Source organism: Staurois parvus, unplaced genomic scaffold, assembly GCF_062004578.1.
Source record: "Staurois parvus isolate SC_StPar_1 unplaced genomic scaffold, SC_StPar_1.0 ptg000145l, whole genome shotgun sequence".
Lineage (NCBI taxonomy): Eukaryota > Metazoa > Chordata > Amphibia > Anura > Ranidae > Staurois > Staurois parvus.
In genome coordinates this window covers 4234500-4253488 of record NW_028317941.1, presented here as the reverse complement: position 1 = coordinate 4253488, position 18989 = coordinate 4234500, and the positions used below count along the sequence as shown (strand labels likewise).

General features: G+C 41.4%; 1 protein-coding gene across 10 annotated transcripts in view; it reads right to left on the bottom strand.

Annotated features, from left to right (window-relative positions):
- ADGRB2 (adhesion G protein-coupled receptor B2) overlaps window positions 1-18989 on the bottom strand; it is a 603867-nt gene that overhangs the window by 43931 nt on the left and 540947 nt on the right. For all 10 annotated transcript variants that reach the window (XM_089673848.1, XM_089673852.1, XM_089673850.1 and 7 more), the window contains 3 exons: window positions 10296-10399; window positions 6705-6807; window positions 1365-1515 (listed from right to left, as the gene is read on the bottom strand). In XM_089673848.1, coding sequence (XP_089529974.1) covers window positions 1365-1515; window positions 6705-6807; window positions 10296-10399 — 358 coding nt within the window. The remainder of the gene's footprint in view (window positions 1-1364; window positions 1516-6704; window positions 6808-10295; window positions 10400-18989) is intronic.

The window sequence follows — 18989 nt, the reverse complement described above, 5'->3', positions numbered from 1 at the left end:
TGTTCGGTCTCAGATGTGACATCCATGTCCATTCCATACCGAACCCATGTAATCCCTAGGGGCAGCTGGATGTAAATGTGAGTGCATCTGCCTATATCTGAACTTATCCAGCCATGTCCCCAAAAGTAGATCTTGATGCAAACTTGTGTTTGGCCCAATAAACCTAAATGGATGCAGATGTAATTGGTACACATTCGCTTAATCCATTAATCAGTCCACCCACAGAGATACATCATAGTTCATTTTTGACCTAATTACTTAGGTTAAATAAAATATGTGCGAAATTTGAGAGAATGTTGTGAATATAACACATGTATAGTTAACACTCAAGTAAGATAAGGCTGAAACAGCTTTGCACTAATAAATGATCAGAGACTTTACAGCTACTGTACAATGTGTAGGCTACAATGAATCAGTACCTGGTAATGTTCTTTAATTAATTATACCTACAAATATAATGGCTCATACAGAAACTGGAATCACAGTGGCATTGGTGCATAAATGTTTACTACTTACTCATGCAGGCTCCACCTCCGCAACATATCCAAAATACGTTCGTTCCTAACCCCAGACACTACTAAACAACTCATTCACTCCCTTATTATCTCACGACTCGACTACTGCAACTCCCTCCTCACCGGCCTACCTCATCACAGACTATCCCCGCTTCAGTCTATCCTGAACTCAGTGGCCAGACTCATCCACCTCCACTGGCTTCTGTATGCCCAACGCATTAAATTCAAACTACTAACATTGACATACAAAGCCATTCATAACACTGCCCCAAACTACCTCACCGACCTGATACCCAACCCAGCCCGTACTCTTCACTCCTCACAAGACCTCCTACTTTCTAGCTCCCTGGTCTCCTCCTCCTACGCCTGACTGCAGGACTTCTCCAGGACTTCCCCCATCCTCTGGAACTCACTACCCCAATCCATCAGACTGTCACCTACCCTCCTCACCTTTAGGCGCACCCTGAAAACCCATCTCTTCAGGGAAGCCTACCCCACCCTCACCTAACAACCGTTCTCCTCCACTCCTCCTACCACTCCATCCCCCACAGCCCACTTCCTCCTGTACCCCTATCCTCTCCCTCCTAGATTGTAAGCTCAAAAGAGCAGGGCCCTCGAACCTCTCGTATATTGTTTTGTTACTGTATTGTCTCATGTACTGTCCCCCACTATATTGTAAAGCGCTGAGCAAACTTTGTGGCGCTATATAAACACTGTATTATAATAATAATAATAACAATACTGTATTTTCCTCTCCAGTGCCATGAGCCACAATCAAACAAGGTACAGAAAAAAAGTGTAAAACTACTGGCTATGCCCTATGAGAGATGGTGTACACTTTTCTCTTACCCCAACCCAGACATAGGAAACGTTTACGGACCAGACGTGTTCTCATTTGCCCAATGACAGCCAAGTAGGATTGCCAGGCCTCGGTCAATACCCAACAGAAGGATGAGAGAAAGAAGAAGTGCAAGAAAGCAGCAATGAGAGCACAGACAGCCTGCAGAGAAAAAGATCCAAGGGTTAGTTAAAAACGAACCACAGTACTGAGTTTCAGGCACCAGCCAAGTCAGTGCCATAGCGGCAGCTATAGCAGGTTAAGTCCAAGGGCATTCGTTTCTGGATAAGGAAGCTACTATCGAACTCAAACATGCATACTATGCAGTATAACCACTAGTGCTTTTTGAAATACAAAGAGTCTTATATGGGAGATACCACCACAACACTAACTACATAGCTAACTTTAAGCAGATGTAAGCTCTAATGTAGTGGTCATCAACTATGGCCCAGGGGCCAGTTGTGGCCTTTGCTTGCATTTGTCTTGCCCTTGGAGCAATTTTCCCCACACTGTCAGCAACAGAGGGGCATAGTTTCTGTCACTGACACAGACAATAGGCACTATTCCTCTCACTGACACTAAGTATGGGGCACTATTCCTTTCATTGACACCAACGATGGCACAATATTCCTCCCACTGTCACCAATGAAGGGGAGCTATTCCCCCAACTGGTACCAATGATGGCGCACTATTTCTCCCATTGAAACCAATAATGGGACATTATTCCTCCCATTGACACAAATAAGTGGGCACTATTCCTCCCATTGATACCAACGATGGAGCACTATTGCTTTTCGTAATACCAATGATGGGGCATTGTTTACTCTCACTGATACCAGAACATTTTCCACTCCCATTGGCCACAGTCCGGCCCCCATAAAGAATGAAGGGCAGTAAACTAGCCCTTTGTTTAGAAAGTTTGGAGACCCCTGCTATAATATATGATATGTGGTTTGCCAACACTGGGGTTGATTTACTAAAACCGGAGAGTGCAAAATCATGTGCAGCTCTGTATAGAAACCAATTAGCTTCCTGATTTTTTGTCAAAACTTAACTGAACAAGCTGAAGTTAGAAGCTGATTGGCTGCCATGCACAGCCATACTTGATTTTGCACTCTCCAGATTTAGTAATTCAACCACTGTGTGTCATAAACAACTGCCTTTTTCCCCCAATAATGTTTTCACCTTTTTTTATTCTTTGTTGCATCCCAGTGCAGCTGAGCTCCTGCAACCTCTTTGAAATCACTTCCTGCCTACATGCTGCCCTCATATGATGGCTGCATGGCATTTATCAGTGTGCATACTGATGGTGAAAATAGTGGTCCATGCCTCCAGATTATGTGTTAAAACATCACTTGTTTCTATTGGAATCCTTTGATCATACAGGAGCACAACTGGGAGCCAGAACAGAGTGTTGTCACCCAATAACAGGAAGTGCCTATATAATATCCTGTATGGCAAGATCTCTCTAGCTCCCTTGTCACCTTCCTCCAGGAATTCTCCAGAACCTCTCCCATCCTCAGGAACTCCCTACCCCAGTATGTCCTCTCAGCGCCCACCCTGTCTGCCATTAGGTGATCTTTGAAAACTCACTTATTCAGGGAAGCCTACCCCACCTCCACCTAAGAACTGTACTTGAGTCACCTCCATCATATGATCCCCTGCAGCTATCACCTTTGTACCACCTCCCCACCTTCCTTTAGAATGTAAGCTCCACGAGCAGGGCCCTCCTATTCCTTCTTTACTGAAATGTATTGCAATTAAACTGTCTCCCTTTATATTATAAAGCGCTGTACAAACTGTTGGCGCTATATAAATCCTGTAAAATAATAATAATCACCACCAGGTGTTATTTTAACAAAAGCTGCAGATTTAAAAAGATTGAAAATAACATGTTTAAACATATTTGTTTAAACGTACACTTATATTTTAAATATATGTTATATGAGATTTAGGTGATTGGGTATACATATACTTTAAGAAAATTAATCATCTCCATTAGACGATTGTTGGTGTGGAAGGGGGGTTTGCAAGAACATTTTTCCTTCTTTTGGGCTGCAGGTGAAAACAATGACCCCTTCACTCATACATTTTCTCTCATTGAAGGTTGTAGTTAGTGGAAACCCAATAATTATTCAAATACAAATCAAATCATACATCTTTCTTTCCTTTGTAAGAGAGCTGCCCCTATTCCCCTCCTTCAACCGACTACAGCCTTAGTGTTCACTGTGCTGTTCCCATCGTCACTTTCTTATCAAGCTTCTGAACTAAAAGCAATACTTTTATTTCAGCAATAAATCACTAGTTATAGGGACATTTATAGCTAGGGTATGTTTGTTTGTTAGTGAATGACAGATGCAGAGACGAGGATGAATGCTGGTAGCAACCTAGTAACATATAATATAAAAAGGGAATGCATATAGTGACATAGAAGCTGGAGTTTTCAGGGCTGGCCCCCCCACCCTGCCATCGCCACCACCACATTGTCTGTACTAAGTTCCTATTGTGCGATCCCTGTTCCCTCTTAACTGTCATTTTCTTGAACAATTCTATTCATCTGCCCTTTTTTAGGTGCAATCAACAAAGAAAATACACCTTTGACACACCACCACCCACCACTTCATTCCTACATTGATTCTCTCTTCTACTCCTACCACCCCAACCCCCTTCCCCCCACAATTGCTGATCTACTGTATAACTGCCAGCATATTACTGAACATGTAACTTAATAGAGGTATTGATTAAAGCATCGGAGGGAAGGAATGAAATCAGACACAGAACACAGTGATATCTTACACCAACGTGCGTAGGATGTATTGGGAGGAAGCAGTGCAGATGTAGAGTGGGGGCTTGAAGCACAAATTATTTGTAAGCTGTTTCCGGGCACTAGTAACAATGTGATAATTGTAACAAGCTGAGCATGTGATAACGTGATACTATTTTTAACTGCAGTCCTCACTCTTCTGCACGCAGTTCGTTCTGTATGCAAAAATTGTATACATGCTCATATTTATTATAATTGCTTCTATTCTTCACATTAAACTCTGCAACAGATGCATCTTATCATTCTGCCAAGGGGTACAGGAAAGCATTCCAATAACTATGATTTTTTTTAGATTACTTTTGTCAAACACATTAACAATCAGATGTAAGCAATCAATCCACCTTTTCAAAGTCCTTCTTTCCCCCAGCACAGACATGAACATAAGCAATCTTATCCGGCAAATGTGTTTACACGCTACAGATCTGCAGTACCAACATTTTGTTCCCAAGAGGTTGTGGTAGAAGGGTGATTTTCACAGATTATCAAAATGTTCACAAAGTCATTACTTGAGCCTAATTGGTCTGTATTCAGCAGTAAACCACAAAGACGGGGAGCAGCCCAGCAAAGGACATTCTCTCAAACAGAGAAATCAAAGTGTAATAAATGAAAAAGAGTGCCACATTTAAAATCCTTAGGTGTCCAAAGTCTTTATTGTTCAACTGGTCATAACAATCAGGACAAAAGACATGGGGGAGATTTACTTAAACTGGTACACTCAAATTCTGGTGCAGTTGTGTATGGTAGCCAATCAGTCCTAACTTCAGCTTCTTCAATTAAGCTTTGACAATAAAACCTGGAAGCTGATTTGTTTCTAAGCAGTTGCAGCAGATTTTGCACTCAGTTTTAATAAATAACCCCCAGTATTTTCAGTGGCCTCACAATTTTCCTTCATCAAGGCAGGCTGAATAGCAGAATGTTAAAAAGACTAAAACATACCCTTAAAGCGATTCTAAATGTATTTTATTTTTTTATTTATTTCAGGTACTTATATAGTGCTGTCAACTTATGCAATGCTTTACATATATATTTTACATTCACATCAGTCCCTAACCCTCAAGGGGTGTACAATCTAAAGTCCCTACCAGGGGCAGACTGACCATTTGGAAACTCGGGCACTGCCCAAGGGCCCGGGGTCAGTAGGGGGCCCCATGAGATGCCCCTGGTACCTTTTTCATAGGCTTTTTTGAGTTTGGGCAAGGACACAGTGGCCCCATGATCCCCTATTGCCTGGGGGCCCAATGAGTTGTCAGTCCGCCCCTGGTCCCTACCTTACATTCATACATACACATACTAGGGCCAATTTAGACTGGAGCCAATTAACTTAATATGGAGTGTGGGAGGAAACTGGTGTAACTAGAGGAAACCCACACAGGCACAGGGAGAACATGCAAGCTCCAGGCAGGTGGTGCTGTGGTTGGGATTTGAACCGATGACCCTAGTACTGCCAGGCGAAAGTGCTAACCATTTAGCCACTGTGCTGCCTTAAAGGTTTTTTTTTTGTTGTAAAATAACAAAAATGTCTATACTTACCTGCTTTGTGCAGTGGTTTTGCACAGAGCAGCCCTGATCCTCTTCTTCTCAGGGTCCCCGCAGGCTCTCCAGGCTCCTCCTGTCTGTCGGGTGCCCCCACGGCAAGCAGCTTGCTATTGGGGCACCCATTGATCCGTGTGTCCATTCACACACTGAGCCATGGCTTTGCCCCGGCCCCTCTCTCCTCATTGGCTGACTGACTGTGATTGACAGCAGGGAGAGCCAGTGGCTCCTGCTTGCTGTCTTAGCCAATGGGGAGGCAGAGACCCGGAAGAGCCAAGGCTGTCATTCACATCGCTGGGTAGCAATGGGGCTTAGGTAAGTATTGAAGGGGCTGGGGGCACTCTATGCATGAAGGTAAAAAACCTTCAGCCTCTGCAACCACTTTAAGTAGACTGATCTGCAGAAAGAAGATGTTATGAACAACAGTCACATCTGGTGTTCACAGTATTGTTTGGGAGATTGCTTGGCCCCCAAAATGTATTGGCTGTCTGTTACCCTGCTTGTCATAACGATGTGAATAATAAAGACTTTGGATTCCCAAGGATTTTTCATTTGACGCTCTCTTTGACCCATTACACTTTAACATTCTTATTTTGGGAAACTCTGAAACTACTGATCAAAAATACTCATGTAACCAATAGCCTTCTTCTCTAGCAGTAGTGACCTTAGATATCATTGTAATATCATATTAACTGGGGTTTTATCATGTAAGAATTAACAGTATTATATATTATATTAAATGCTTATGCCTGTGATACAGTATATGTACAAATTTACTCTACAACATGCCTAACCATCACCAATTTATGTATATTGGCCAGGATATTGATGAATACACCATTCTTTTGCTTAGTAAGGTAAGCATTACTAAACTGGGTAAATGGCTGCAATTCTTAAAATGTAGGAGGGTCCTGCTTGTATGTATAAGACAGAGTTGTTAACAATATTGTTGAAAGCAGAGGAAAGTACACAAGAGGGAACACATGTTTCTGACCTTGCTGAGTGCTTGGGACTGTCCCACCAGAATCAGAACATTGGAGGCAAGGATGGACAAACAGAAATTGAGCAGAATGATGGAGCGCTCTGAACGAATGAATCTGAAGAAGAAAATAAATCAAGAGAATCACCTATTCAGATCTAGAGCGATACATATTGAAGAATGTAGTCAAATGTGTCAAGCTGCACAGGCAACACAGTAGAAGCCATTTACTAGCTAAAAATTTTGAAATTTTGTTGCTATGTCCATATTTCCAAGAACTGTAAAAAGAATATTGTATATCTCTGTAACTTGGCAGATGTGTGATAAAGCAAAATGTGCAAATATCTCTTTGGCATGTCTGGTCTCGCAACAGCCAGAACCAAGGGCACCTGCCTGAGAAAACTTTGTTACACAAGTATGACTTCATATTTAAAGTATTACTAAACCCAGGACCCTGCATTCACTATATCCGGTCTCTCACAGAACACAGAACATGGAAATGCAATTATTTTAGTAAACATAAACTGCTAAATACCTTTTCTCAACAACAGTTAGAGCAGTCTTGTGATTTCTATTAGTGTTCAGTCTAGCGCTAGCGAAAGCTTGTAGGAGGAGTTTTTGTTCTGCTCTAGGAGGATGCAGAACCCCTGACCTGGACAGTGCTGATTGGCCTTGTGCTGATCACATACGCTTTCTCAAGAAAAAAAAAAACCTCTATAGCAATTCACACCAAACTGAGCATGTGCAAAAGGCCTATGATTCAGTCTATCTTATCAGGAGATAAGAGGTGGTCACTTGAAAAAGGGGAGGATCACAGAGGATTAACCCTTTAGGTCCCACAGTGAGTATAACAAGCCTGCTTTACTGCATATACAGGCTGATTTTACTGTTCTGGGTTTAGTAACACTGTAATGCTTGGCTTAAACATGCTTGTCACTTATTTTAACAAATGAAACCAACCTTGCCAGACGCCTTGTGCCTATTTGTGGATATGATTTTCATAGCTCCAAAAGTTCAGGGACCTAGTGTCTTTCTGCCTTCTAAGGCATGTCAGCACAGAGGATTGTTACTGCATCCCATGATGTAAAGCAGGGACATTCTGTTTGGGTCACTGAAGCCCCATATTGCATTGTAGGATTGTAGGATGTGATAGGAGTGTAAACTTTAGAATTTGCATATAGTGGTTGCCTGGGTTTAGTGGATCCTAGGATGCACTGTAGCATTTTGGAAAATGTAAACTACAGTGTACATTGTTTGTAAGTGGTGTAAGTGGTGCCTATTACTAGCTACCAAAATTGATTTAAATATGAAGTTTAGGTACAGCAACTTTTACATAACTACATTGCTCCAGCTTGGACCAAAGTAAGCATGTAAGTGTCATACCTGGAAACAAGAAACCGGAAACTTCACTCACACATCAGTTCACTTCCACTTTAGCTTCCAGAAGGACAGTGAAGTTTTGCCTTCTCCCTTTTGATACACCTATGCCTGTAAGTTCTTCCATTTTTTTGTCAAAGTCAACTATATATAGCTAGATTGCATTGCATTGTATTTAATGTGATTTGTAGGTAGCTGTTTACAAGAAATATGTTCATTGTATGCATTTGTGAGAGACATGTACAAGCATATTGTAACTTCAGTTTATGTAATTGTATTGCAGTTTTACAAAACTATTCACAGAAGTAACTTCAGTTTTTAAATGAAACACAATGCTGCTTCTGTCAGATTTTTTAGCTATCTGTTGGCTAACTCTAGGACAGCACAACTGTAATGGGTACCAGCTCTACAGTAATTGCCACTATCACCTGGGTCAACCAGGAGGTCGCCATGCTGCTCACTGAACACAGTGTCTCCTGCTTGACACGGGCGTCATTCACAGAACACTTTGCATTTTCTTAATGAATGCAAGCTGTAGGTGAGGTGGAGATCATGATGTCGTTGCACTGTCTCTTCAACTCCTCCAATCAGAGAATGCTTTGCATACATTCAGAAAATGCTAAGTCTTCCCTGAATGGTACCACTGCCAAACAGGTGACCTCCTGTGTTTATTATGCAACAGGACAGAAACTAGCAAAGATCACTGAAGTAGCTTGCTACAGTTATTTGAGGGGATCCTGGCACATACATACTCTCCTTGGTCCAAGCTAGGCCAACGTAAGCATTGAAAAACTGCCATACCTAAACTCCAACTTTAATTTGTTCAGCCCAAACAGTTATACTTGGGTAGCGTGGAGAGAAGATAACATTCCAGGCAGACTTTTATTTCTCTCCATAAACACATTGGAGAGATTTCCCTTTGACACTCATACAAGAAGTTCTCATCACTGGGACAGAAAGGCATAAGCAGTAGCAAGAAGTACAGATGAGCTTGGGTTCAGTCCAAACCAGTTCAATCTGAGCCCTGAAGTTAGCTGCCTATATGAAGTCAACGATATCACAAGCATCTCTGCCCCTTTGTGTACATCAGCTGTGCAATTGGGAATCTCCCACCCGCAGTTCCAGTTCAGTGACCCAGCAATGACAGCTAAATATTGGGTTCAGACAAACTTTGATTTGAACCAAAACCAAGCTCATCACTAACAAATAGGTTTAACCATTCCCTGCTTTATTAAAATGCATTTTTATTTGTCTATGTCCCTGTTGGAGAGATCTCCTAAGATACCAGGACTGAATACTTTCCACTTTAGCCTGAACATATTTTGACCTGGCTAAACTGTGTAAATATAAAATGATAAACCTCCTAAAATTGGTTTGGAATTTTACTTTTTGAAGTAAGCGGGTCTGATTATGTAGTCCTAGACTCTTAAAAATCAAACAACATACAGCTGTCATGTTCCTTGTGCATGAAGAAAAGATCTTTTTGCTCTAGATAGACGTGCCTGAGACCCTGTGAACTTCAAAAACCTGTATTACTACTAGCTGCTTTTTAAAAATGTGCTGTTTGTTTGCAGATCCAGAGGCATATATAAATATATAGATATATATATATAAAATAAATTATTAAAATTTAAAGAGAACCCATCACCAACCACAAAAAAAATGCAGGTAAAAGCACAGAACATCAGGTCTTTACATGCATACCTGCAGTGTTTTTTTTTCCCATACATTATTTTTAACTCATTTGCAATGTGCTTTTGAACTTGCTAGAAAATTTGACTAGTCCATTCTCTAACACAACCTCTTTGTATGTCATAGCCCTCTCCTCTTCTGGGACTCTCCTCCTCTGTGCTGGCCCAGCTCCTCCCACTCTCATCCCTACAAATCTTTTATGTAGATGCTAGGGGAAGAGCTTAGTGGAATGCTATAAAGTGTAACTTGAAAGACAGCTCGGAGTCTGCTGGGGCTGCTGACAACGCATCGAAGATAGCAGTGCCTAGCAGCAATCTTAGGGCTTCTGGATGTCTACACAAGGGAGGTTTTTACAGGTAAATAACATGCTTTAAATATTTCAACTGCACATATAATATTTTGTGAATATTGTTTGTTGAAATTAATGGTCTTGGGCTAGAGAATCTTTAATGTGAACTAAACCTCCCTTGCACTCATTTTATTGCACTTTCTACAAATAGAACGTGAAGGATCAATTGTGTATCTCAACAAACATACCTCCAAAATGCAGCATAAACAGCAAGGAGTATGAGCAAAGCCATGCACGAGACAGCACAGCCAATCATCAGGGGGACCGATGGAGAACCAGAGACATCCATCACCTGCTGAGACAGCAAAGTGTCAGCTCTTTGGAAAAAAAAAGTGCCCTCATCATAAATTCCCCTTGATTGCTGGATAACCAATCCATGTCAGTTCATTGCCAGACTGACTGACACCCAGGAAAGCCCTCAGATATGTTGATTTTCATAGCCAAATCCAGGGTTTACATATTTGCCAGAATTCTTCAACCAATGAGCCCAATCACTTTATTAGGATCTATCCACCTCAGTTTACATTGGTATTTGTTTCATATTTTTGATCAGAAAAAAATAAATATCATGTTGACAAACATATTGATGTTAACCCAGAGTTAGGGTCAGTGCACACTGGCTTAAAAAATACACTGCTTCTAGAGGAGTTTAGTGTTTTGCCTGTAGAAGCAGCTCAATATTATCCTTTGTGTCCATGCACATTAGGTTGTTGGAGGCATATTTTAAGCTCAGTGGTTAGAGGCAAAAAAGAAAAAAGAAACCCTTCTCGTTAGCATATTTTTTAGATCAGTTTTCTGGCAGAAAAAAATGCTGATTGATCCTAAACTCTCCTAAACTCATGTGCTAAAAATGTTCTATATAAGCATTTTTTTCTGCCAAGGGAACTAGTATTTTTTTAAGCCCAGTGCACATGGACCCATAAGATGGATGGGCGACAGAGAAATAGAGAATGAAATAGAACAAAAAATAGATAGACAGATAGATAGATAGATAGAGATAGATAGATAGATAGATAGATACTGTAGATAGATACTGACTGTAGATAGATGGATAGATACCGTAGATAGATAGATTGATAGATAATTTGATAGATAGATAGATAGATAGATAGATAGATAGATAGATAGACAGATAGGCTAATGGAAGATAAATAGATAGATAGATAGATAGATAGATAGATAGATAATTAGATAGATAGATAGATAGATAGATAGATAGATAGATAGATAAATAGATAGGTAGATTAAGCTCCACGAGCAGGGCCCTCCTATTCCTTTTGTACTGTAATTGTACAGTCTCCCTTAGATTGTAAAGCGCTGCGTAAACTGTTGGTGCTATATAAATCATGTATAATAATAGATAGATAGATAGATAGATAGATAGATAGATTAAGCTCAATGAGCAGGGCCCTCCTATGCCTTCTGTACTGAAATGTATTGTAATTGTACAGACTCCCTTATATTGTAAAGAGCTGAGCAAATGATTGGCACTATATAAATCCTGTATAATAATAATATTAATAGATAGATAGATAGATAGATAGATAGATAGATAGATAGATAGATAATGTAGATAGATAGATTAAGCTCCACGAGCAGGGCCCTCCTATTCCTTCTGTACTGTAATTGTACAGTCTCCCTAAATCATGTATAATAATAATAATAATAATAATAATAATAATAGATAGATAGATAGATAGATAGATTAAGCTCCATGAGAAGGGCCCTCCTATTCCTTCTGTACTAGAATTGTACAGTCTTCCTTATATTGTAAAGCGCTGTGTAGACTGTTGGTGCTATATAAATCATGTATAATAATAGATAGATAGATAGATAGATAGATAGATAGATAGATAGATACTGTAGATATATACTGACTGTAGATAGATGAATAGATACGATAGATAGATAGATAGATAGATAGATAGATAGATAGATAATATCAATGCACTGTCTAATACAATTTACTTTCACCAAACTGTATACTAAATGCAGCAATTTTCTAGAACAAGATAAGGGCATGAACATAATTCACACATAGCCACTGTAGCAATAAAGCCTAGAGAACAATAGTAGCTATAACATGAACCAGCTGCATGCTATGTATTAATTCAGAACATAAAATGTCATATTCCTGACACTTTAAATAAATTAGTTTCTGCACAGCATGACACATGCTACCCCTCCTCATTCATATAAATCCAGCCTCCGCTCTGTATACAGCTAGCTGCGTATATACTGATAACACCTGACTACTAAACTCTGTTAACACTGAAGAAGTGGGGGCAGAATGATGTGGAACAGTTACGATTTTGCACTAGTCATGCCATTACTGAGTTCCAGTGCCTAGGGAACAAATTAATAAATAACTTAATATAAGAATGAAATCATATATTCATTGCAAGATTTCACGGTCATTTCTTTTAGCAATCTGGCACGTATTTTCTGAGAAACCTTACAGGGTAACATTAGCTTAGACTTTGGGGTTGTAGGTGAGTAGATAAAGAAGTGCTGAATATGTTACTAGCCAATGCCACTGTTACTGTATGACAGTCTTTTCTGCTGCTGACACTCTGCGTCAAAAGATTTACTCATAATGCCTCTATTCAGGTAGAGCCAACTGCAATAGAAATACTACATCCTGGTGATTTAAAGGATCACTATCAAGACAAATATTGTACACTGCCAGGCGTGCTTGAGCAGTTGTAGAAACAGTTTATTTAAGACGATGTAAGCCATGGGAATGAAAAATGGCTGCTGTCTGCACCCCTTACAGTGTCAAAGTTTGCCGCAAACCCATCCAGTGTCATTTAGCTAGACAGCTCAGTCTGCATATAAAATACAATCAAGAAAAACATTCCAATCAAAATAAACGAGTATACTGATTACAATTATCATATGTATTAACCACATACAGTTATCAGAATACAATATTTGTTCCAACAGGCCAATCAAAGCAAAGCTTGTCTTAACAATACTTTCAAACATTATCTAATCATTTTCTCTAGAAATTGTCTTGGTAGCATGATCATCTAAAAGAGAATTTACCAAATTTAAAAGTAAACTGTAATATAACAAAAGTTGGAAAATTGCAATTTTTTTTTCTCTTTTTGAATATATGTGGGTAAACAAGGTTCTGACATAGGGCACAGATTCATGTTCGTGTGATTGAGGCCTAAGGTGTATATGAATCTGTAGCTACTCTAACAGAACTATCGCAAGCATCTCTTGCAAAGCGTTTTACAGACATTTAGGGTCACTCACATGGACCGAACAGCCCTTTGGAACTTGAATGCTGCATAGCAGGACTCAGCTGGTGAGCAGGGCAGTCAGGGACTACATTTTCCCAGAAGAGGTAGCTTGTGGGCGGGGGCATATAAATATCAAAGCCCGGGAGATTGACCAGGACAGTGTTGGGAGAGACTGAAAGAGAAGGAGGTGTGCAGATGCCTGAAGTACTGAACTAGGCTGTGGAGTGGAAGAAAGGAGGAGCGGAAAGAGCCTGCTGACCACCAAGCCTGCCACGTGGCCCGGCAGGCCAATCTGACGGCAGGAGACCAGATGGGACACCGAGTTTGAGCCGGAAAGTCTGTGGACTGACCCTGTTTGCAGAGAGAGACAGACCACTACGATCTGCTTAATTGGGTGAGAGACACCTATGCATGCACTAACCAAGTGAATATTTACAGTTTTCCACCTCAGTAATCTTCCTACACATAGTTGTGAGATACATCTACATTGCAGTTTTTTGTACAAGTTGACCACAGGACATACAGTTGCAGGCCAGGATACAGTAGTGCCAATTTAAACAAGTTTCCCTTCTTCAGCAAAGCAGGATTCCCATCACTGTTAACTTTTGCCTTTGATGTATGAAGGGAGCTGTCTTTGCCTATAGATATGTATGCCAATTGTTGCTATTCATTACTTCAAGCCTGCCCCATGTTAGTGCTTTAAAGGGGACCCTGCCTTAATTTGCTACCACCAAGAGGAAAAGTGTTAATTCTCACCTTGTTCCTTCACTATCTCTGTGTCACCATCCCAAGAAATGATTTTACACACCTCAACTCAATTTAATACCAATTGGGCCCCAAGGAGCACACAGAAGACATTGTAGTGTTCTTAAAGGGGCAGTGTTCAATTTCATATGAGTATTCTCTTTCCTTCACATCTAATGTTTGTCATCTATTTCTGAGGACCCACAGTGAGCCTAACTGTTTCTTTATATTTGTTTTCGTCTCACTGGGGATTCAGCAGTTTCCTCAGGTAGGAGGCAGTGGATTATTTCTGAAAACAGGCCTGCTAACAGTTATTGTTGCTATATGGTGAATGTTGTTACTTTTGCTCACAATTACCAAGAGTGGTTATATTTGCTGCATATATTAATGTAATTGTGTCCTTTTCAACAAAGTTATCTTTGATTCCAATATAAACTTCATACTGGTTTACACTAACTTGTGTGTGAGTCCATTTTACAGTTGTGATTTACTTTGGTCACGGGAGCATGGAGGTGTCAGTAGAGGTGGGGTTTGCAACCAGAGGTTCAGATTTACAGGGACACCAAAATAATTACTAAGAAACCATTAAGGGGGTAGTGCTACATGTAGTGGCTCTTCTGGGATATCCCTGTCAAGAGAACCTGTGAACCTGCAAAGAGAGAAAGCACAGAACCATCTGTGATTGTTGCTTGGTGCCAAGAGGAAGATGGAAACTCAGAGCGGTGTGTAGTGTTGAGTCTATGTGGGGATGATTGGACAGAGGAACAGGTTGAGCAGATGTTAACAGCCCACATACCAGACCATAATGGGAGCATCACTGATAGCAGAAGCAACTCAGATGCACCCAATGCATTAGTGTTGACTGCGTGGGTTAAAGGGATCTCTTCTGTGCTTGAAGAACAGAGTACACATCTGACAGACACAGCAATGTCACAAGCATAATGGCACACTGCAATTGATTCAAGTGGAGAGAGTTTATGAAAAGGTATCCTTAAACCAGAGCCGTCCATTTCCACTGCAGATGGAGGAGGCATATCTGTCGCTTCATTGGCTGAACTAAGCAAGTTTATAGAGACCTTGCTGAAAAAGCCCGCCTCGTCACAACTATTGGAGGCTGAAATTCTGCTCTAAAAGGTCCCTCCACCCCTAGGGGAAGATGACTTCGATATATGTGTTAACCAAACCTTTCAGACTTTAGAGAAGTGGGAAGTGGCAGACGTCAAAAGAGACAAAGGGAGAGCTTGCGGGCCCCTGCCTCAGACATTTCATGGAACCTAAAATGGGACAAGCCCGGCTGTACTGCCCTACGTGAAGTATTTGGGCAAGTTGAAAATTGTACAGAGCTGACTTATCTATTTGAGCACACCTATCAACGAGAAGGGGAGAAACTGTCTGACTGTGTTCAAAGGTTGGACAAGATTCCGCACCAAGTGGTCGTTCAAGGAGGGGTGAAGACAGAAAGCACCAGTAAGGCCCTATGGACCCAAGTACAGAAAGGAGCTCAACCCCTTGACTCAATTGTACAGAAACTTAGAGTCAGTTATCCCTATGGTGCTGTGACATATTCAAAGCTGCTGAATACCAATAGGGAGGATGGTGGCTAAGGCCAGGAAGGCCGAAGTCCAAGGCCTCCTCATGTGTCACTCAAGTTGTTTCAAACAGAAAGGGGGTGTCTGAGATGCAGGTCATGACCATCATGAATGGTATAGTGCAGACCCTGTCCCAGTTGGCTCAGGCACATGCCATGATTTAACAATTTTTCTGTGAAGTCCAATAGACCGTGGTTCAGGTTATGAAGGCTCACATTGCTATGCAGAAGACCATGTCAGAGATGGGACAGACAGTGTCAACCATGTTAGCTGGAAGAGGGAAATCGAGTTCAGGGTACCCCAGATGTTGTCTCTAGTGTGGAGAACTAGGACACTTTTGGGCTCAATGCTCGAATATAGAGCCAGCAGCCGACCTGACTGCTGAAGTGATCCAGGCCTTAAGAAGGATATTCTTCCCAAAGATGGCAGAAAACTACCAGAGACCTCAGTGAAGGAGCCAGCTGAGGGCTCTAAGAACATTCTGAGCTCCAACTTGGAAGGAAAACAGACTCTAGAGACCAAAACTACACAGACTCCTGCTGTCAGCTGTCTCCCAGGGCCAAGCCAGATCCCAACTCCACTGACTGGGACTCTAGCGCAGGGAATCAAGATACACCATTCCAGAAATCTGGAAAAAGTTGACTCTCTGGAACTTGGGAAAGCTTGGTAAAGCTCACATCAGAAGTTCCAAGACTCAACCCGAGAGGCTCCAAGACGAACTAATAGGCCCATCTCCAGTGGTCTCCGTCCAAGTAGAGGAAGTATACACCAAAGCTTTGTTGGACACAGGGGCCCAGGTGACTCTACTCTATAGAGATTTTTATGACAAACATCTAAAGCATGTCCAGTTAGAGGAACTGGAGATCTGGGGGATCAGGACCCGAAAGTGCCCCTATGATGGTTACATACCCATCAATTTGACCTTTGGGCCAACCTTGACAGGAAAAGAGGAGACTTTCAACAATTTGGTGATTGTTTGCTCCAGACCCGTGGGGATAAAAAAGTTTTCACTACTAATTGGGACCAACACCAACTTGCAGTTCAACCGAGGAAATGTCCTAGTCCCTGTCTGTAACAACCCCGAAGACCCCATAAATTTGAGAGCTCGAGCATTTTTGTAGCAGGTACATGTGGCCACCCCAGTCAGTACACCTGATAAAGTAAAATATAAATGCAGCGCTAAAAATATAAAGAGAAATGATAATACTAAATGGTACACGGTGAGCGCTAATACAGCGCTTATAAAGTGATGTAGTGATAAATCGTCTCTTAATGACGTATTAAAAGGGTATATATAAAATCAATAAATAAAGTGACTGTAGTGCATCATAAGCAAAAATGCAAATCAAGTAACACACGGCTTCTGTCATCTTCCTGCACGGATCAGAGTGTGCCCTGTGAGGGAGTGATGTTACCCTGTGTGCCTTGAGTGTGCCTGATGACCCCACAGCCCCTGCCCAGACCTTGATGATCACTGTTGGACTTTTATAGACATGTGCATATCTTGTGTGCTTCTGAAAGAGAAGGAGATGTGCTGACGGCTGAAGTGCTAAACTAGGCTGCAGAGCTGAAGGAGAGAGAAGAAAAGAGGAAAGAGCCTACTGAGCAGCTGGCCTGCCACGCTACCCAGCAGGCTAATCTGACAGCAGTAGACCAGACGGGACGCCGAGTTTGAGCTGGAGAGTCCATGGACTGACCTCGGTTGCAGAGGGAGACAGACAGCTACCATCTGCCGGACCACTTAAAGTGTTATGAAACCCAGGACCCTGCATTCACTCTGGTCTCAGAACATGGACGTGCATTTTTTAAAGTAAATACAAACTGTTAAATACCCTTTCTCATCAGTAGTTAGAGCAGTCTTGTGACATCTATCAGTGTCCAGCAGAGCACATGTTAAAGCTTGTAGGAGATGTTTTAATTCTCCTCTAGGAGGATGCAGAACCCATGACCTCTGTCTGAACAGTGCTGATTGGCCCTTGCACTCTCCCAAGAAAAAACACCTCTCTAGCAATACACACCAAACTGAGCAAGTGCAGAGTGACTCCACACGATATGTCTTATCTGGAGATAAGAGGATGACACTGGAAGAAGGGGAGGATCAAATAAGTCATGATCAAACAGCCTTTTTACACAATGCAGAGGATTAACCCCTTAGTTTTCACAGTGAGTATAACAAGCATGCTTTACTGCATATACAGACTGATTTTACTGTTGTGGGTTTAGTGACACTTTAAGAGGGACCCATGCATCCACTAACCAAGTAAATTCTGACAGTTTGCCACCTCAGCTATCTACCTACACATAGTTGTGAACATTACATGTAATTCCTTCAGTTTGCGGCCTAGTTCTCGCAGCTGCCATCATTGAGATACATCTACATTGCAGTTTCTTGTACAAGCTGACCGCATGACATACAGTTACAGGCCAGGATACAGCAATGCCAATTTAAACACCAAGTTTCCCTTTCACAGTAAAGCAGGATTTCCATCACTGTTAACATTTTCCTTTGATGTACAAAGGGAGCTGTCTTTGCCTATAGATTTATGCTAATGCCAATGTCATTACTACAAGCCTGACCCATGTTAGTGCTTTAAAGGGGACCCTGCTTAATTTGCTACCACCAAGAGGAAAAGTGTTAATTCTCCCCTTGTTCCTTCACTATCTCTGTGTCACCATCCCAAGAAACTATATTACAAACCTCAACTCAACTTCATACCAGTTGGGTCCCAATGAGCGTGCAGAAGACATTGTAGTGTTCCTAAAAGGGGCAGTGTTCAATTTCATATGAGAATTCTCTTTCCTTCACATCTAATCCTTGTCATCTAGTTCTGAGGGCCCCCAGTGAGCTTGCCTGTTTTGATAGTTCTTTTCTGCTCACTGGGGATTCAGCAGTCCCCTCAGATAGAAGGCAGTGGATTATTTCTGAAAACAGACCTGCTAACAGTTATTGTTGCTATATGGTGAATGTTGTTACTTTTCCTCACAATTACCAAGAGTGGTTGTATTTGCTGCATATATCAATGTAATTTTGTCCTGTTTTACCAAGTTACCTTTGATTCCAATATAAACTTCATACTGCTTTACACTAACTTGTGTGTGAGTCCATTTTACAGTTGTGATTTACTTTGGTCACTGGAGCATGGAGGTGTTGCTGGGTTTGCAGATTGACAGGGAACCCAAAATAATTACTAAGCAAGCCTTAAGGGGGTAGTACTACAAGTACACAAGGGTGTCAATCATACATATCAAGCAGAGGGTAACATAAAATATCCTGCTGCTAGTCATTCTGTGTGCAGTT